At 40.5% G+C, this 19931-nt stretch overlaps 1 protein-coding gene across 2 annotated transcripts in view; it reads right to left on the bottom strand.

The window, feature by feature from the left end:
- Ino80 (INO80 complex ATPase subunit) overlaps window positions 1–19931 on the bottom strand; it is a 103323-nt gene that overhangs the window by 81630 nt on the left and 1762 nt on the right. Inside the window, exons 1-4 of one of the 2 annotated variants that reach the window (XM_085834558.1) lie at window positions 5225–5345; window positions 2039–2224; window positions 512–681; window positions 329–396 (exon numbers count right to left, since the gene is read on the bottom strand). In XM_085834558.1, the coding sequence (XP_085690684.1) occupies window positions 329–396; window positions 512–681; window positions 2039–2181 (381 nt within the window). In that variant the 5' untranslated portion in view covers window positions 2182–2224; window positions 5225–5345. Of the gene's footprint in view, window positions 1–328; window positions 397–511; window positions 682–2038; window positions 2225–5224; window positions 5346–19931 lie in introns of those variants that run through there. The other variant, XM_085834557.1, reaches the window with a different exon arrangement.

Genomic DNA, 19931 nt, shown 5'->3' with positions numbered 1-19931 from the left:
TACATGGCACATGGATGCATTCTGAGCATTTGTTGAATGAAGTACTCAAAAACTCATGAAAACCTAAATTAACATTCCTGATTACAAGATAAGCCAATGAAGGGAGGATCTTATCTGATCCATTTATCTCCTCTTTTCTCAGTGTCCCATATTTAATAAAAAGCTTACTAAAAAATTACTTTGTTGAACTTTCTTCATAAAACAAATCCCAGTATAGAATAACTTTGTCTAGAAAACTGTCAATATTCCAGAATGGTCGGATAACTTCCCCTCTAACTGTAATCTTAGTAGGTTATTTGGACTGGAAATGTTCTGTCTTATCTCTTACCTTTAGCCACTTTCTGCTTTTCTTCAACTTAGAGAAGTTATATAAATTCCCCTTGTCAGATTTTGATTCTGGATAAAGAAACATAAAGAGTAAAAAAAAAAACAAAAAACAAAAAAAAAAAAATGAAGCGCTGACTGCCCCCAAGAGAACTGCAGCTGCAGAGGGCTCCCACTCCACACTGACCTGACTGCAGAACTCCGTTCAGTGAATATGGGTTCAACAACCCAGAACTGCTTGCTCCAGAGGTTTCGCCAAGCAATGAATTTGGAGGCTCTTCTTTTACTTGTATTAAGGGATCCCCAGACTCAGGCAATAAGGGATTATTGTCATCCAGTCCATCTTCACTGTCATCACTATAAATGGAAGAACAGTAAGTTCATAATTAAAGGTTATCCAACAAAACACATTTTGAGCCAAGTGTGATGGCATATGCCTATAAACCTGGTGGAGACAGGAGACAAGAGGATTATGTACATGTATGTGTGTACATAATCTAAGGAGTCAGGCAAGATGGCACACATACCTTTAAACCTTTACAGTCAGTGCTCCAGGGGTAGAGGCAGGAGATCTGTGAGTTCTAGGTCAGTCTGGGCTACATATTGAGGCCATATCTCAAAAAAGAAAGAAAGAAGCTGGGCGTGGTGGCGCATGCCTTTAATCCCAGCGCTTGGGAGGCAGAGGCAGGCAGATTTCTGAGTTCCAGGCCAGCCAGATGTACACAGAGAGACTCTGTCTCGAAAAACCAAAAAGAGGGGCTGGCGAGATGGCTTAGCAGGTAAGAGTACTGACTGCTCTTCCAAAGGTCCTGAGTTCAAATCCCAGCAACCACATGGTGGCTCACAACCATCCGTAATGAGATCTGACGCCCTCTTCTGGAGTGTCTGAAGACAGCCGCAGTGTACTTATGTATAAATAAATAAATCTTTAAAAATAAAAAAGAAAAGAAAAACCAAAAAGAAAGAAAGAAAGGGAGAGAGAGGGCTGGTGAGATGGCTCAGTGGGTAAGAGCACCCGACTGCTCTTCCGAAGCTCCAAAGTTCAAATCCCAGCAACCACATGGTGGCTCACAACCATCCGCAACGAGATCTGGCGCCCTCTTCTGGAGTGTCTGAAGACAGCTACAGTGTACTTACATATAATAAATAAAATCTTAAAAAAAAAAAAAAAAAAGAAAGGGAGAGAGAAAGGAAAGGAAAAAAGAACCAACGAACGAACCGGTGGTGGCACACACCTTTAATCCCGGCACTTGGGAGGCAGAGACAGGAGGATTTCTTTTTTTGTTTGTTTTTGTCTTGTTTTTTCGAGACAGGGTTTCTCTGTGTAGCCCTGGCTGTCCTGGAACTCACTCTGTAGACCAGGCTGGCCTTGAACTCAGAAATCCGCCTACCTCTGCCCCCCAAGTGCTGGGATTAAAGGTGGGCCACCACGCTACACAGAAAAACCCTGTCTCAAAAAAAAAAAAAAAGGAAGAAAGAGGAAATAAGGAAGGAAAGGAGGGAGGAAGGAAAGAAAAAAAGGAAAAAATAATTAAGTGATTAAGGTTACTATAAATGAAAACTTAAAGAACAAATAGTCTTTGAAAAAGTTGATTGTTTTATGTGAAAAAGAGGAAGAAAATACTAAAAGTAAAAACCATACAAGTTTAACCTTAAATCCTAAAGACAGAAATCAGAAATGTAATAAAACACTGTCAGAGATAAAATAACACACCTAGAAATATTCCTGTTGAAGATGGCTGATGTTTGTCGCAGAAAGTGGTCCAGCCGCAAGGCTCTCTCCAGGTACTGAAGATAAAGGGGCTTTGCCAGCTCAGTGCAGCTGCCATCGTCCCCGGCACCCAACTCCGAGGCCATAGAACAAATCTGTCTTCATGCACGAGGACCTCCAACTGCACAGCTGCAAAATGGAGATAAGTTAAAAAAAAAAAAAAATCAAAGAGTATTCCTCTTCCCCTTCTCCTGCATGCTTGCCTTCAGTACAAACAGGAATCGGGCCCTCTCAAACACAAGATACTGTGACAATAACAGACTACAGAAAGTTCATTAGACACTGCCTTCTACTGCAAGGGCAAAGTATAAAGACACTATCATTTATAAAGCACTTTCTCAAAGAAGCCTGAGACGTTATACTCACTTCCTATTTCTCCTCCACTAATACCAAGAATGCATTACAATTAATGAAGTGAAGTGCTGACTGTGTGCACTGTGCTGAGGACAGTGCTTGTTCCCAACAATTTTATTCATTCATAAGTTTGAAGAATCCTATATACCAGAATATATATATTATCAGAGTATTCTACAAAATCTCTCCTCAGAACTGGAATTAAAGTTTTCTTTTGTTTTTTAAAGCAGATGGATCATAGATTAAAGAAAATTATAAACTTCCCCAGAGTCGAAAGACTCCCAGGAAGAATACCTTCTTTTAAAATCTTATTAGACTAATTCCAACTTTATATTGGCTCACACTGCCATTTTTTTAAAGATTTATTTATTTATTTTATGTATATGAGTATACTGTAGGTCTTCAGACACACCAGAAAAGGGCATCAGATCACTTTACAGATAGATGGCTGTGAGCCACCATGTGGTTGCTGGGAATTGAACTCGGGACCTCTGAAAGAGCAGTCAGTGCTCTTAACCACTGACCCATCTCTCCAGCCGGCATACTGCCATTTCTAAGATGGAAAAACTATTACTACATTGACAAAGCAACTCACCACTGACTGGCCTGTTCAGAGGCTCTATATAATCTGTATGTCAGCTCTTTATAATAGCCTGATGTCTGTGTTTAGTCTACACACACATAGTTTACACACATACACAGACTTAGAAAAAAGTCTATAAAAAAAAGTCTACTAGTGTAAGAATTTTTATATTATAGGTCTACTACTAGACTAGTTCAGAGTTTGACAAAGCCTTCATAGCCTGTGAAAGGCCCTAAGTAGGATACCCAGTACCAGAAACTTAAAGTCCCAAATTCTTTACCACCAGCCTGTGTTATATACAGCAAAACCAGGAAGTGCCATCATTAGGCTGACCAGTCTCCACTAGGATATTTTACACCTTCTCCCTTCACATCCAGGTTTGAACTTTAAATGATTTGGTCATTTTAAATAAGTCACGAATCTCTTGATTTAGGAAGAGATAACTATATACCAAACTAGGGAGCAAATATAAGGAGAAAAACTGGCTTGCCTTCAACGAGCAAAAGTAGGCAGAGTACAACCAGGAAGGCACAAACCATTCTGCTCAGCCAAAGCTGTACCCCTAAAGCAGTGGTTCTCCACCTTCCTAATGCTGTGGCCTGCAATACATTTCCTCCTGCTGTGGAGACTCCAATCACAGAACTATTTTCATTGCTACTTCATAGCTGTAATTTTGCTATAAGCATATAATTACAAATCATGATGTAATAATCTATGTTTTCTGTGAAAGGATCTTCCTATCCTCACTCAAGGGTTGAGAACTGTGCCCTAAGGGTTCACTATAACAAGGAAACAGTCTAGCAACTTAACGCGCTATAAGCCTCCAGCTTACTCAAAAGCACAGTGTTCTTGAGATAAAAGTAATGCCTGTGCCGGGCGTGGTGGCACACACCTTTAATCCCAGCACTCAGGAGGCAGAGGAGGCGGATCTCTGAGTTCAAGGCCAGCCTGGTCTACAAAGTGAGTTCCAGGACAGCCAGGGCTACACAGAGAAACCCTGTCTCGAAAAACCAAAAAGAAAAAAGAAAAAGAAAAGTAATGCCTACATTATAAAAGTGCAGAACTCCTAGCTAAAAAAGGTTGTCCTTTCCATAGTGTCAAAGAAAAAAAATATGCTGTCATCCTATAAGCATACTTTGTGACACTATGATTATATATTTTCTTAATCCTATTTTTTCTTCCTTAATGCAACCTGCATGCTATTTCTCAAATGAAATATACAGTCATTCCTATGTGTACACAGATATTGATTTTAGAATCCCAGCAAAACCCATAGCCATGGATGTGTTCACATTAAAATGGCACATAATCTGTTTATAACCCTTATATATCCTACTTACCTTGAACCTCTCAGTTACTTTTATCTAATACACTGCAAATGCGACATACATATTTGTACTGTATTAGGAAGTATATAACTAGAAAGAAATGTCTACACATGGTCTAACTTTTCCAAGTATTTTTGAATGTGGATGAATGTTCCCACAACCTTGAACATCAGACATGCCTAAGAGGGAGAGTCCTTAAACCAGCGGCATCTCAACTGGAGGTGTGGCTCAGGGGAACGCTGCTTGTCGTGCATGCACAAATTCTGTTCAGTTCCCAGCACTACACAAACCAAGCAGAACCGGAACCGGAAAAGGAGATCAAGGAGAGTCAGAAGTCCACAGTTATACTCAACCAACAGTGAAATCAAGACCAGTCTAGGGTACATAGGAACATATTACAAAAAACAACACCAAACAAAAACAGGGTTAGTCTTATGGCTCAGCAAATAAAATCATGTGGCTGCAAGCCTGACGATCTGCGTTCAATCGCAAGGTGGACGAAGAGAACCAATTCCCACAACTTGCCTTCTATCCTCCATAGCCATACTATGGAGAGGGCCCAAACACCAGACACACATATACACGCAAACACATGTTTGCACACAGATGCAAATAAATAAATGTTGATTTATAAAAACTTGGGGACTTCAGAGATTGTTCAGTGGTTAAGAGCACTGGCTACTCTTCCAGACAGCCTGAGTAAAATTCCCAGCTACTAACTACATGGTGGCTCACAACCACTAAAAGATCTGATGCCCTCTTCTGGTGAGCAGATGTACATGCAGACATAGCATCCACATACATAATAAGTTTTTAAGGAATTTAAAGACTGTCACTATTAAAGCTGGTCATGATGGCACACACCTTTAATTCCAGCACTTCTAGAGGCATGTAGATCTCTGAGATTTTGAGGCCAGCTTGGTCCACAGAGCAAGTTCCAGGACACGGCTGTTACACAAACCGAGCTGGAGAGATGGCTAGGAGGTTAAGAGCACTGGGTGCTTGCTCTTCCTGAGATCCTGAGTTCAATTCCCAGCAACCACATGGTGGCTCACAACCATCTGTAATGAGATCTGGTGCTTTCTTCCAGCCTGCAGGCATACACGCAGGCAGGATACTGTAAACATAATAAATAAATATTAAAGAAAGAAAGAAAGAAAGAAAGAAAGAAAGAAAGAAAGAAAGAAAGAAAGAAAGAAAGACAAAGAAAAAGAGAAAAGGAGAGAAAGAGGCAGGCAAGGCAGGCAGGCAGGCGGCTAGCCTTTGGAAACCACCACAATACAACTATGGTCTTAACACTAAACAAAATAATTAGATACTTAAAAGTCAAGAACTCAAAGCCTTCAAAGAATGGAGAAATTGTGACTTAACAACAGCAGGCTGAACTGTAAATACTAGACTTTGCCAGACTAGTGTGAGTGGTTTTCTGGGGAGTTTTTGGAGAAAGAAAGAAAGAAAGAAAGAAAGAAAGAAAGAAAGAAAGAAAGAAAGAAAGAAAGAGAAGAGAAAAGAAGGAAAAGAAAAGAAAAACCAACCAACCAACCAAACAAACAAACAAACAAACAAAAAAACAGGGGAGCAGCAACGAATCTAAATTAACAGGTACATCAAAGGAGCACACCAATAAGCATTCCCAATATCAAAGCTGGAACAACTTTTTTCTTTTTTTCTTTTTTTTTTTTTTTTTTTTGGTTTTTCAAAACAGGGTTTCTCTGTGTAGCCCTAGGCTGGCCTGGAACTCAGAAATCCGCCTGCCTCTGCCTCCCAAATTCTGGGATTAAAGGCATGCACCACCACGCCCGGCTAGGAACAACTTATTTTTGTTAGCAGTTACCACCCCTTATCTATGGGTCTCTATTTCATATATATTTCCTGCATCAATTCTATAACTGGTCATTTCTCTAAGCAGCTTTAATTACTGTTCTATTGCAAACAACCAAAAATCCCAAATGACCAAGGCAACGTATAGAGAAAAGCATTTAAATGGTAGCTTGCTTACAATTGCAGAGGGTTAGTCCATGATCATCATGGTAAGGAGCACAGAGGAGAACAGGAGAGCATAATGCTAGACCAATAGCAGAGAGCCTGTATCCTGATCCACAGGCAGAAGCAAAAAGAGAATGGACCTAGTAGGGGTTTTGAGACCTCAAACCTCCACCCAGTGATACAACAAGGTCACACCTCTTAATCCTTTCTACACAATCCACCAACTGGAAACCAAATTCAAATACATGAAGCTACGGGGCGGGGGGAGGGGGCATTCTCATATTCTCCTTAGAACCACAACACAGCCCTTTTTCCTTTTACTGAAGATAAAACATATATATAGACACTATTGGGGTAGTAATAGTGCCCAACTTTAATCCCAGCACTTGGGAGTCAGAGGTAGTTGGATCTCTTGAGTTAGAAGCCAGCCTGATCTAGAATTCCAGGAAAGCCAGGACTACACAGAGAAACCCTATCTTGGAAAACCAAAGAAAGAGCTGGAGAAATAGTTCAGCAGCTAAGAATATTAGTTCTTCTTCCAAAGGTTCTGAGTTCAATTCCCAGCAAGCCCATGGTGGCTCACAACCATCTGTAATGGGATCAAATGCCCTTTTCTGTCACGCAGGCATACATGCAAACTGAGCACTCATATACAAAAATAAATTTTAAAATCCTTTAAAAATAACTTAAGAAAAGAAAAAACAAAACAAACAAAAAAGATCTAGGCACCATGTGTACTACATGATGTCATTATGTAACTTTCTTAACTAAAACAACATGCATGTGTTATATATGTCCATGTTAAATAGGGCATGTATCTCAATATCTCTAAGTATAGTGATCTGTATCTATAGATTAAGCTGAACAGGTTCATACTGAAATGAAATAACCCCCTTTCCTTGCTTGCCTATATATTCCCACTGCAAAAACTGGGCATGATGGAGCACACACACCTTTAATCCCAGCACTTTGGGTTTCTCTGTGTAGCCCTGGCTGTCCTAGAACTCACTTTGTAGACCAGGCTGGCCTCAAATTCAGAAATCCACCTGCCTCTGCCTCCTGAATGCGGGGATTAAAGGTGTGCACCACCACACCCGGCTTAATCCCAGCACTTTAATCCCTCCATTTACATGGGCAAAAGGATCTCTGAGTTCAAGGTCAGCCTGACCTACAGATTGAGTTCCAGGACATCCAGAGCTACACAGAAAAACCCTGTCTTGGGGGAAAAACAATTTCCATTTCAACAGGGAGCAGCCGGTGTCCAATCACTCATTTAATTATCAGACTGTACTAAGCATGCAACCTGCATCCTTATTAAATACAACTTTATCAGTTATGACTGCCCCGGTAGCCAACAAGGTGGCTCAGTGGGTAAAGGCATCTGCTGTCAATCTGACAGCCTCAGTTCAAGGTCAAGGACCAGAGTGGAAGGAGAGAACCGACTCCTGAAGTTATCCTCTAATGCCCCCACACATACACACTGTGGCACACATGTTTATACAAACACAAAAACAAACCAGGGTATGATAAAAAAATGTTTATGAGTAACAGGCTTATATATACTCATTTGTCTCACTCAGATTTCATTCCTTTTCAAGGTTAAACCTTTGTACGTACATGTGTGCAGAGGCAGCGTGTCTGCCTCTATCTCACTCCACCTTTTTTTTTTTTTAATGTACATAACATGAGTGTGCACCATGGGTATGTGGAAATCATTGCTTTACAGGTTTAGGGGTCAAAGTTATTAGATTGACTGGTTAGCAAGTGTTTCTATCTACTGAACCATCGCAATGGCCTCTCCTTCTTTTGAGAAAGGGTTCTCAATAAACCCAGAATTTGCCAATTTAGTAGCTTACTGTTGAGCTTGGTTGGTTGCTCTGTATTGTAATGCTGAATTCTGTACCAGAAGGGCTAGGTCCAAGAGCAGATTCTCACGTATACCAGCCTTTGTTGTGCAAACCTTGTTCCTTAATTTAAAACTGATGTGAGATCTGGTCTGTAGCAATGTATTATAACGCTAAATACTGGCCTAGGTTGACTCTGGAATGTGTAGCAGAAGAGACTAGATATAACTTTGCCCCCTAAATTATCCCTGATTGATGAATAAAGATGCCTGCAGCCTACAGGCAGAAGAGAGATCGGTGGAGTTTTGGTTCCTGGGGTAGGTCTGAGACAGAAGACCACTAGGAAGAGAAAAAAAAAAAAAAACATGGCCCTGAAAGCTGGCCAAATGGAGTAAGAGCAGCCCAGGCAGAACAAATTATAACTCGGGGTTATTGATAGGGAAATAGATACTAATAGCTTAGAGGGTAGACATCTGCCCAACTCTAGAGCTTTAAAGGCTCGATAATATAAAGGCTTTGTGTCTTTTATCTGGAAAATAAAGGATCTAAGGCAAGATAAAACCCTGATTAAATATTTCCTACAGCATTGGCAGGGCCAGCAAGTCTCTGGAATTGTGCTATTCCCACCTCCAGCACTGGGACTCAAATGCACACCTCTAAACCATTTTTTTTTTTTTTTTTTTTTTTGGTTTTTCGAAACAGGGTTTCTCTGTATAGCTCTGGCTGTCCTGGAACTCACTTTGTAGACCAGGCTGGCCTTGAACTCAGAAATCTGCCTGCCTCTGCCTCCTGAGTGCTGGGATTAAAGGCGTGCGCCACCACGCCCGGCTTTTTTTTTTTAAAACTTTTATATTGAAGTGGTAGAGGTCCTAACTCTGGTCCTCATGACCATGTAGCAAGGACTTTAACCCACTGAGTCATCTTTCCATCCCTCTCTGCTTCTACTAAGATACTTTCATATATTTATGAGACCATTAGGGTCTCATCGGTCTACATTAATTCCTGGGAACCTTAGACTTTAGTGATTTTTTTTACTTTAATTTGCACATATTTACTGGACACAGTGGCTCATGCTTGTCACCCCAGAACCCTGGAAGCCTAGGTATACAACTAGACTAACAGCCACAGACTCTCAGTGTCCCTTGAGTATGGCAGTGCTCAAGAAACTGCTCCTGGGGAGAGCCAAAAAGGTACTCCTAAGCAGACAGTGAATGCTGGGTAAACTGAATATGTTCCTAAGCCATTACATGAAAAATGCCAGCCAGGCAAAAGTGGCATCACAGCACTTGGGAGGCAGAGGCAGGAGGATTTGTGAGTTCCAGAACAGCTAGGACTATACAGAGAAACCCTGTCTCGAAAAACCAAAAAAAAAAAAATGTAAAATGCCTTCACTTATTAGCCAGATCTGAACTAGGGTTGAATCACACATCTATGATTTTATAATCCTTAAATTATATCAGGCCTATTCTTAAACCTAAACTACCCTCTGCTCTAGTAAACTTAAAGAACTATACACTCTTTATTTTATATATCAACTATTTCGTTAGAGTATACGTGTGTGTAAACATGCTCATATACTCAGGGCATGAGTGTGAAGGCCAGGGGGTTAATTAACTTTCAGTGTTGGCTTTCTTTCTCCTTCCACCATGTGGATAGAGGGAGATGATTAACTTAGCCTTTACCCACTACGCCAACTCTCCGGCCACAGCTACCACTTAAGCCGATCAAGCCTTCATCTCTCAAGCAGTTTTAATTCTCTGAGATTTGGTTGTTTTTACCAAATTTACAATTAATATCCTATTTTAGTTTAAATATAGAACTCAAAGCCTCACACATAGTAGCTAAATATACTGTCACACCATAGGAGTCATATTTCTTCATCTTCATGTGAAAATCCCACCACTGCCTTCATCATTTTCTACAAACTCCCCATATGTTCAATCTGTTTGGTGTTTGGGGTTTTTTTTGTTTTGTTTTGGTTTTTCTTTTTGGTTTTTCGAGACAGGGTTTCTCTGTATAGTCCCTGCTGTCCCTGAACTCACTCTGTAATCCAGGCTGGCCTGGAACTCAGAAATCCACCTGCCTCTGCCTCCCAACTGTTTGGGTTTTGTTGTTTGAAGTATAAACACTGGAAATCATATAAAAGTCTAAGAGTAAAACCAGAAATAGTGGCTCATATCTGTAATCACTGCCCTAGAAACTTAGGAGTATTTAAAATTCAAGGTCATCCTCTGCTACATAATAACAGGTTCAAGGCCCTCCTAGACTACAAAGGGACCTTGTCTAAAAAAAAAATGACAGGAACCAGGATAGTTCTGGTTCAGCATTTCAGTTTACATTTGAGATGCCCAGAAAGGAAAGGTGCCTTGTCAAAGACACACAGTTAGCCTGGCGGTAGGGGCTCATGGCTCTAATCCTAGCACTCAGGAGGCAAAGTCAGAAGCAGACAATCTCCAAGTTCAAGGCCAGTCTGGTCTATAGAGCAAGTTCCAAGACAGCTAGGGGTAACCAGAAACCTTATCTCAAGAAAAGATTTTAGTTTTGAGTGAGTGTGCTGTCAGGAGTACTACAGACTGAACTAAGGGCAACTGAGCTGCACTTCTGGACACATTCATTTTATAATTTTAAGTTTTTTCCTTAAACTTTATTTACTGTGTATGCATATGCCTGCATGTAGAGGAAAGCACACTTTTGGGAGTTGGTTCTCTCCTTCCACTGAGAGTTTGGGGATCTAAGTCATGCTGAAAAGGCCACAGCACGCACTCTGACCTGCCAACTGTCTGGTTGGGCCAAACTATGCTTTCCATATTCTGTGGAATGACTTTCCACTGGCCTTTCTGACAACATATCTGAACAACATTCATGGGGATAAAGTGATCACCATTCATATATTGTTTAATCCTACAGATATTTACTCTTTTTCTGTTTCCACATTTTATTCTACTCAGCAACTAACTTCGGAGAAGCCACCACATGCAAAACTGGAATAACTCACTTGTTTATATGTGTTGGTGTTTTGCCTGCATGTATGTCTGTATAAGGGTATTAGATCCCCTAGAACAGGAGTTATAGTTGTGAGCTGTCATATGGATGCTGGGATTTGAACCTGAGTCCTCGATTGCTGAGCCATCTCTCCAGCCACATCACATGTTCTTTCACAGGATGAAAGAATATTCGAAGCAGCATTTTTGATGGTTGGTTTGTTTGAGACAGGGTCTAATGCTCTGCTGAATTCTCTCTGGCCTTGAACTCAAGAGATCCCCTGACCTCTGCTTCTCCTGTCCTGAGATAAGGCTGCACTTCCTAGGTGCCCGGCTCTGCAGCATTACTTCTGAAGATACATGAAAACCCCATGCTGTATCAGCTGTCCTCTCTTACTACATAGCTAATAGCCCCCTCTCATCTGGAGCAAAGCTGAGTGTTACAGCCCTTGGTGTACTTACTTCCTAAATGAAGACAAGAACTAATATTCACTGATGTGCTTAGCACTTAACACGTGATTTAGTTTAAGCAATAGAAATTGTTTAATTTCCATTTTATAGATAAGGTCTAAGCTCAAATTTTAATAATGTCTAGGCTTAATGGTACACACCTATAATCTTAATTTATAATCCCAAGTAGCACTCATGAGGCAGATGTGGGAAGCTCAGATTCCAAGTCAGCATAGACTAACAAGTGAGGCTTGGTCCCCCCGCCCCCTTACACTTACACACACACACACACAAACACAGCAGTAGTTCAGTAACTTGCCTACTAAATGTATAAAAAATTGAAGTATTTTTCTATTTTGTATTGGTTTTGTTCCTATAATTTTTTTTTTTTTAAAGAATTTCTCTACTTATCCAGCCTGGCCCAAAACTTGCTATGTGTAAACCAAGCTGGCCTAGAACTTTTGGAAATCCTACTGCCTCTGCCTTGCCAGACCTAGAATAAGGCTGTGCCATCATAATTAACAGGTTTTTGTGGTTGTGGAGTTTAGAGTTTTGCTATTTTTTCCCTGGGTGTGTGTGTGTGTGTGTGTGTGTGTGTGTGTGTGTGTGTGTGTGTGTGTAGGTATTTAATTTTATGATGATAAAACATCAACCTTATGTGTAATCTTTTTTAAACAGTGAGGCGCATCAGTGTATCTCCACGGCTGCCATAGGGGCCTTCCAGGATAACCCTGTAAAACTTGCACACTGAGTTCACTCAGGCTCTTTTTTTTTTTTAACGTGCTGTTTATGGTTTGTTCTTGTTTTTTTTTTTTTTTTTTTTTTTTAAATGTGTTAGTGTTTTGCCTGCATATATGTCTGGGTGAGGGTGTCAGATCTTGGAGTTATATACAGTTGTGAGCTACCATGTGGTTGCTAGAAATTGAACCTGGGACCTCTGGAAGAGGAACCAATGCTCTTAACCACTGAGCCATTGCTCTATCGCCCAAGCTGATTTTTTTTCCCCTTGGTTTTGGTTTGAGACAGGGTTTCTCTATATAGCCCTGGCTGTCCTGGAACTCACTTTGTAGACCAGGCTAGCCTTGAACTCAGAAATCCACCTGCCTCTGCCTCCTGAGTGCTGGGATTAAAGGTGTTCGCCACCACGCCCAGCAATGCTCAAACTGATTCTTAATACCTTCATTTAAAAGGTCTCAGCAATCTGAGTCCAAGCAAGCCATCAAAAACATTCAGCCAACATAGCAACCTTAAACTGAGGAGCCTCCACCATCCAAGCACTGGGATTAATATTGCAGGTTTTTGTTGATGATGTTGTTTGTTTTTTAATCTTATGTGTGAGTGCCTAGTGTCTGTGGAGACCAGAAGAGGGCATGAGTAGATCTAGAGTAAAGGACAGTTGCTCCAAAAGCTGCCACACAGAATCCGAGAATTGAACTTGGGATCTTTAATAGTACAGAAAGTGCTCTTAATCACAGAGCCATCTCTCTAACCCCAAACAATGGCTTTTAAAACATGGTTTCAGGGCTGGTGAGATGGCTCAGTGGGTAAGAGCACCCGACTGCTCTTCCGAAGGTCCAGAGTTCAATTCCCAGCAACCACATGGTGGCTCACAACCATCTGTAACAAGATCTGGCGCCCTCTTCTGGAGTGTCTGAAGACAGCTACAGTGTACTTACATATAATAAATAAATAAATCTAAAAAAAAAAAAAAAAGTATAAAAAAAAAAACAAAAAACATGGTTTCAGTAGATATCCTTGCCTGGCCTTGAACTCATTTTCTTTTTTCCTTTTTTTAACATTTATTCATTTATTTTATGTATATGAGTACACTGTAGCTGTCTTCAGACACATCTAAAGAGGGCATTGGATCCCATTACAGATGGTTGTGAGCCACCATGTGGTTGCTGGGAACGGAACTCAGGACCTCTGGAAGAGCAGCCAGAGCTCTTAACCTCTGAGATACCTCTCCAGCCCCTTGAACTCATTTTCTAATCCAAGCTGGCCTCCAACTCCAAGCAATCTTCCAGCCTCAGTTTCCCAGGAGCTGGAAATCACAGGCACTCACTGCCACAACCAGTTATTAAACCCAGGTCTTTTATTTTGGGCAAGCTGGCACTGAACTCAGTGACCGTGAACTTTTGGTCCACCTGCTGCCATCTCCTGAATGCTGGGATTAGAGGTGTGTGTCATCACACCCGTTTTATGTGTTAATATGGGTCAAATCCAAGACTTTGTATATGGTAGATAAACGCTCTACCAACTGAGGTGTATCACCAGACCCTAAATACTATACTACCACGTTCTAAACTATTACTGGCTCTCAGTAGATAACCTTGAATTCCTGGTTCTCCTGCCTCCTGTCAGAGCTGGGATTATAGCTGTGTGCCACCACAGCCAGGTTACAGAAATGTATTTTATAACGAAACCTAAAGTTTTCAGTAAGATTTTTATTGCTTTTTCATTTGTTTTGAGGGTGGTGGTTGTTTTTTGAGTCAGAGTGTATTGTCTGGCTAACCTGGAACTTGCTAGATAAACCGGCTTCAAAGTTGCAGTGATCCTCCTGCTTCTACCTCCAACTTAGGTGTACACCACAATACCCCGCAAAACCATACAACTGCACTCTTGGGAAGCTGGATACCAGCATCCAGCATTCCAGGCAGATATGCTAATCAACACATTAAGGAGGAGCCATTCAATGTGATGCTTTAGGTAACACCCATCAGGTTAAGAATTCAGCTGTATAAATTCAAGATTCATCTGTTCATCGTGATACTTTTTTTTTTTAGAGGAAAAAAAAAAACCATGAAGAGCTTTGATGCTACATAAAGACTGCCTCCTGTATACAGTCAGCACAGAAGAAAATAATAGAAAATAAATTGAGAAGTCTGATATGAAGAACATTGAATGTGATCCATATTTTTAATAGATTAGAAGAAAAAGTGAACTGTATGGCATGCTTTTATATACATCATAACTAACAAGGACTAGGAGTCTGTGGATGGGTTTTAGAGCATGGTTCTTACATTTATGTGTTTATGTTCCCTGACACCCTTTGCAATCTAATAAAACCTGCTGTGTTAACCACTTCTCAGAATAACATGTCAGTTCTAAGTGCTGGGTATCAAACTTAGTTCCCTGTGCACACTAGGCAAGCACTATACAACTGAACATAGAACATAGGACATAAATTTTTTTTGTTTTGATTTTTCAAGACAGGGATTTCTTGGTGTATCCCTGGTTGTCTCAGAATTCACTACATAGATCAGGTTGGCCTCAAACTCAGATATCTGCCTGCCTCTGTCTTTCAGGTATTGGTACCAAAGGCATACATCACCACATTTGGCAGAGAATATGACTTTTTTTAAATATTTATTTATTTATCATAAACTGTAGCTGTCTTCAGACATTCCAGAAGACAACATCAGATTTCGTTACAGATGGTCATGAGCCACCATGTAGTTTCTGGGATTTGAACTCAGGACCTTTGGAAGAGCAGTCAGCGCTCTTAACCACTGAGCCATCTCACCAGCCCAGAATATGACTTGTAAATTTATAAAATATAACATACTTAAAAATTGATTTAAAAAATTAGCATTTTATGCCAGGCAGTGGTGGCACATGCCTTTAATCCCAGTACTTGGGAGGCAGAGGCAGGCGGATTTCTGAGTTCGAGGCCAGCCTGGTCTACAGAGTTGAGTGCCAGGACAGCCAGGGCTATTCAGAGAAACCGTATCTCAGGGGAAAAAAAAAACAAAAAAACAAGGGCTGGTGAGATGGCTCAGCTGATAAGAGCACTGACTGCTCTTCCAAAGGTCATGAGTTCAAATCCCAGCAGCCACATGGTGGCTCACGACCACCTGTAATGAGATCTGATGCCCTATTCTGGTGTGTTTGAAGACAGCTACAGTGTACTTATGTATAATAATAAATAATTTTTTTTAATTAGCATTTTATTACTGAGTTTAATAACAAGTACAGGTAATATAGCCAGTAACCCCTACATTGTGCAGCCTACATTAAGAATTGAAGAAAATGCTTACTCACATGTTATTAAAATGTAAATTGTTTCCACCCAAATTCAGAACCTTAATAACACTTGCCCTAGAGCTGAAACTGTAACTTAATGATTAGAACACTTGCCTCCCATATATGGCACCGGAGGTTGAATCCCTAGTACTGTCAGATCAGGTGGAATGAGGGGAGAGTTAGACAAGGAAGAAGGGAGGGAGGGAGGGAGGGAGGGAGAGATGAAAGAAGCTAAAATATCATTAGAGACGCACCAGTGGCTTCCATAACAAAATTAGGATTATTGACTATTAGGTCATGTTCACCTAAATTCTTATAGAAAAAGAGCCAGTGACAATTTAGGGGAAAACCTGGAAGTATAGTTATGATGACACTGGTTTTGGGTTTGGCAATATAGTTCAATTGGTAGACCTCTCACATTCTAAGTATCAGGCCCTGGGTTTTAACCCCATCACCATATAGACTGGGTATGGTGGCACATGTCTATAACTGTAGCTCTTTGGAGATGGTGGCATAAACCAAGAATTCAGTTAGCCTTTACTGACAGCCTGGGTTACAAGAGAACTTATCTCAAACAAACAAAAATGTTCTTTAAAATATTTCTGGGAGCCGGGCGTGGTGGCGCACGCCTTTAATCCCAGCACTCCGGAGGCAGAGGCAGGCGGATTTCTGAGTTCGAGGCCAGCCTGGTCTACAGAGTGAGCTCCAGGACAGCCAGAGCTATAAAGAGAAACCCTGTCTCGAAAAACCAAAAAAAATAAATAAATAAAAAATAAAAAAAATAAAATATTTCTGGGAAATTCATAAAGAACACTGCCACTTACTGGCCATCTGATTTTACTGAATATTATTTTGTCACCTGTAAAATAGGGATAAATACCAACCAAATTTATTAAAAATTCTAAAGATAACATATTTACCTTGCTAACTAGCTTGTTTATTATTTACTTATTAAACAAATTTATACATAAAATCTATATAATGTTTAAATATATTACTAAATATATTTACTCATTTATGTAATTTTTTTTTCAAGACAAGGTATCTCTTCAAAGCCCTGGCTATCTGGAACTCACTCTATAAACCAGGCTGGCCTCACTCACAGATCTGAGTGGTGGTGGTATTATGGGCATACACATGACTGCCCAGTTCATTTACTTAACTTACCTAGAGGCATGGCCTGAAGTAATCCAAACTTTGGGTCCTTACGTGAAATTGTACCATGCCCAGTACCATCTCACCATGCTGATCAATCTCAAACTCAGGGCTCATGGGATCAAACTCAGGGCTTTGTGCATAACAGCAAGCACTCTTTCAAAGTACATCCCCGCACTCTACATCCCAGCACTAACTGGCTTATAATAGGTTTGTAATACCGATGATGCTTCATCTCTTCTCATCTTCTGGATGATAGCACCTATCAAAATTCTGAGGTTTAATAGTCAACTTTAAAAACTGTCCTTACTCTTTAATCCCAGCACTCGGGAGGCAGAGGCAGGCAGATCTCTAAGTTCGAGGCCAGCCTGGTCTACAGAGTGAGTTCCAGGACAGCCAGGGCTACACAGAGAAACCCTGTCTCGTAAAACAAACAAACAAACAAACAAACAAACAAAAATCAAAATAAACAAATCGATAAATATTGTCTTCAGGATACCAAGTGGCTCAGAGGGTAAAAGCACTTACAGAACTCACTACATAACCCAGGCTGACTTGGAGCTTAGAACTTGTGATTCTGAGGCTAGAGAGATGGCTCAGCAGTTAGACGCTACTCCTCCAGAGGATATGAGTTCAACTCCTAGCACCCACAAGGCAGCGCACAATTGTCTGTAACTCCAGCTGCAGCAATCTGAAACCCTTATACAGATATACATGCAGGCAAAACACCAATGCACATAAAATAAGTTATTAAAAAAAAAAGTCACAGTCCAGCAATCCCAGAACTTGGGAGGCAGAGTCTGAGGCCAGCCTAATCTACAGAACAAGTTCTAAAACAGCCAAGGCTACACAGAGAAAACTTGTCTTGAGAAACCAAAAGCAAGTTTTTTAAATGCTGGGCAGTGGTGGCACTTGTCTTTAATCCCAGTAGGCATATCTCTGGGTTTGAAGCCAACCTGGTCAACAGAGGGGGGTTCCTGAATAGCCAATAGCCAGGGCTAGGCAGAGAAACCCTGTCTCAAAAAAAAAAAAAAAAAAAAAAAAAACAAAAAAAAACAAAACAAAACAAAACTTTTCATTCTCTTAGCTTTGGGCTCCTGTCTGTTCAACTTTTCATTCTCTTAGCTTTGGGCTCCTGTCTATTCAAGTTATGAGCAGGCACTGCCAGTGGTTTGGGTTGTGGTTGGTGTTGTTATTATTATTTTGGCAGAGGGTGGTGCTAGGGATCAAATCCAAGGCCCTGAACATGTCTTCTATCACTGAGGTACACACCAGTCCAGTCAGAGAATTTTTTTCTACTCACATTCCCTATCAAAAAAAAAAAAAAAAAAAAAGACTATGTCCAAAACTGGTTTGAGAACTGGCAGCATGGTTACAGGGGCAAAGACACTTGCCTCCAAACCCTCAGGAATCCACATGGTAGGAAAAAAAAGAAGACTCCCACAAGTTGTGCAAATTTTCCTTTGACTTCCACACTTGTGATATGTCATGTACATATAAATACACATACTAAATAAAAGTGTGTGTGTGTGTGTGCGTGTTTATATTTTTATTTAACTTGGTTTGAATTCTTTTCTTCAAGTTGTAGAGCAATAGTCCTCATTCTGTGGGTCTGACCCCTCTGGGACAAAAGACCCCTCACAAGGGACGCCTAAAGCAATCAGAAAACACAGATATTTAAATTACAACTCATAACAGTAGCAAAACTACAGTTATGAAGTAGCAGTGAAAATAACTTTATGGGGCTGGAGACATGGCTCAGTGATTAAGAGCACCAATTGCTCTTCCAGAGGTCCTGAGTTCAATTCCCAGCAACCATATGGTGGCTCACAACCATCTGTAATGGGATCTGATCCTCTCCTGGGGTTTCTGAAGACAGCTACAGTGTACTCATACATTAAAAAAAAAAAAAAGATAAAACATATAAAAAGAAAATAACTTTGAATTGGGTCACTTCAACATAAAGACCCATATTAACTAACAGGTTGAAGCCCTAACAAGTTTGAGAACCACTGATACAGAGGAAAGAACACAGTAAACTATAACAATGAAATTTAATTCCTTAAAAACAAAATTCATTTTAGAATACAGATACCAGGCAAGATGGCTCAAAGCTGGGACTGCAGAAAATCTGAGGATGCCATGGTTCATACAGTTAAGTTCCAAGTCACCTTGGACTACAACATTTTGTGACCCTGTTTTACCCCTCCCCTACTCAAGAAGATAAGCAGATTTTACCAGGCACACACATCATTTACTGACAAAGATACACTCTTGAGAAATGTGACCTTGAGCTCTGAGCTATTTCTGTTGTCATGTAAACATACAATGGGCTTATACAAATGCTCGAGGTATGAACTACTATATTCCTGGGCTATGTGGCAAAGACATGGTCCTATATGTAATTCCAAAATGTCACTCATGAGTAGTGATTATTCAGTACCCTGGAGGTTGGTTCCAGTGCTGCCCTCTCAAACGATGCACTGTTTGACATAATCCACACTCCTCCACATAGGTTAAGTCACCATTAGGTTATGTTTAAATGTGACACTAGATAAGCATGGTGAGAGTAGTTGTTTAGGGAATAGTAAAATGGGGGTGAGGTGGGGGATTCTGTTCAGAAGTTATAACTACCACAGACCTAAGGACACAGCACAAAAGAAACAGATGCAAAGTGAATAGTGCTCAGACAAGTGCGAGGGAGAATGGGATTTGTGAGCAGCTGAGGCAGCCCTCAACATAGTTTGCCTATACGACTTCATTAGCCTGTTCATCAGAGTGCTGGGTCCAAAGCAAATTCAAGTTCTGCTTTTTGAAAAGTTTTGAAGGTTTTAGCCCCAAAGTTGGATACGTACAAAGATGCAAAAGTCAATGCAAAGAACCACCAATTTAACAATCTCAAATGGTTATTTTACAGAATGATGGTGCTTGTTAATTTCTAGCATAAAAGAAAACCAGATAGCCCAAACCTTTATTATCCCATACTTTAATAGGAGGCAGAGACAAGAGAATTGTGAATTCAAAACTACCCTGGCTCATAAAAAACCAGAATGGTGAGCTGAGACATTTCAGCATTAAAGAGTGCTTACTGCTCTCTCAAAAGACCAAGGTTAGGTCCCTAGCATCCAC

This window comes from Mus caroli, unplaced genomic scaffold, assembly GCF_978045245.1.
Source record: "Mus caroli unplaced genomic scaffold, Mus_caroli_1 scaffold_2, whole genome shotgun sequence".
In the NCBI taxonomy this organism is placed as follows: domain Eukaryota; kingdom Metazoa; phylum Chordata; class Mammalia; order Rodentia; family Muridae; genus Mus; species Mus caroli.
This window is presented reverse-complemented; position numbering and strand designations above follow the sequence as displayed.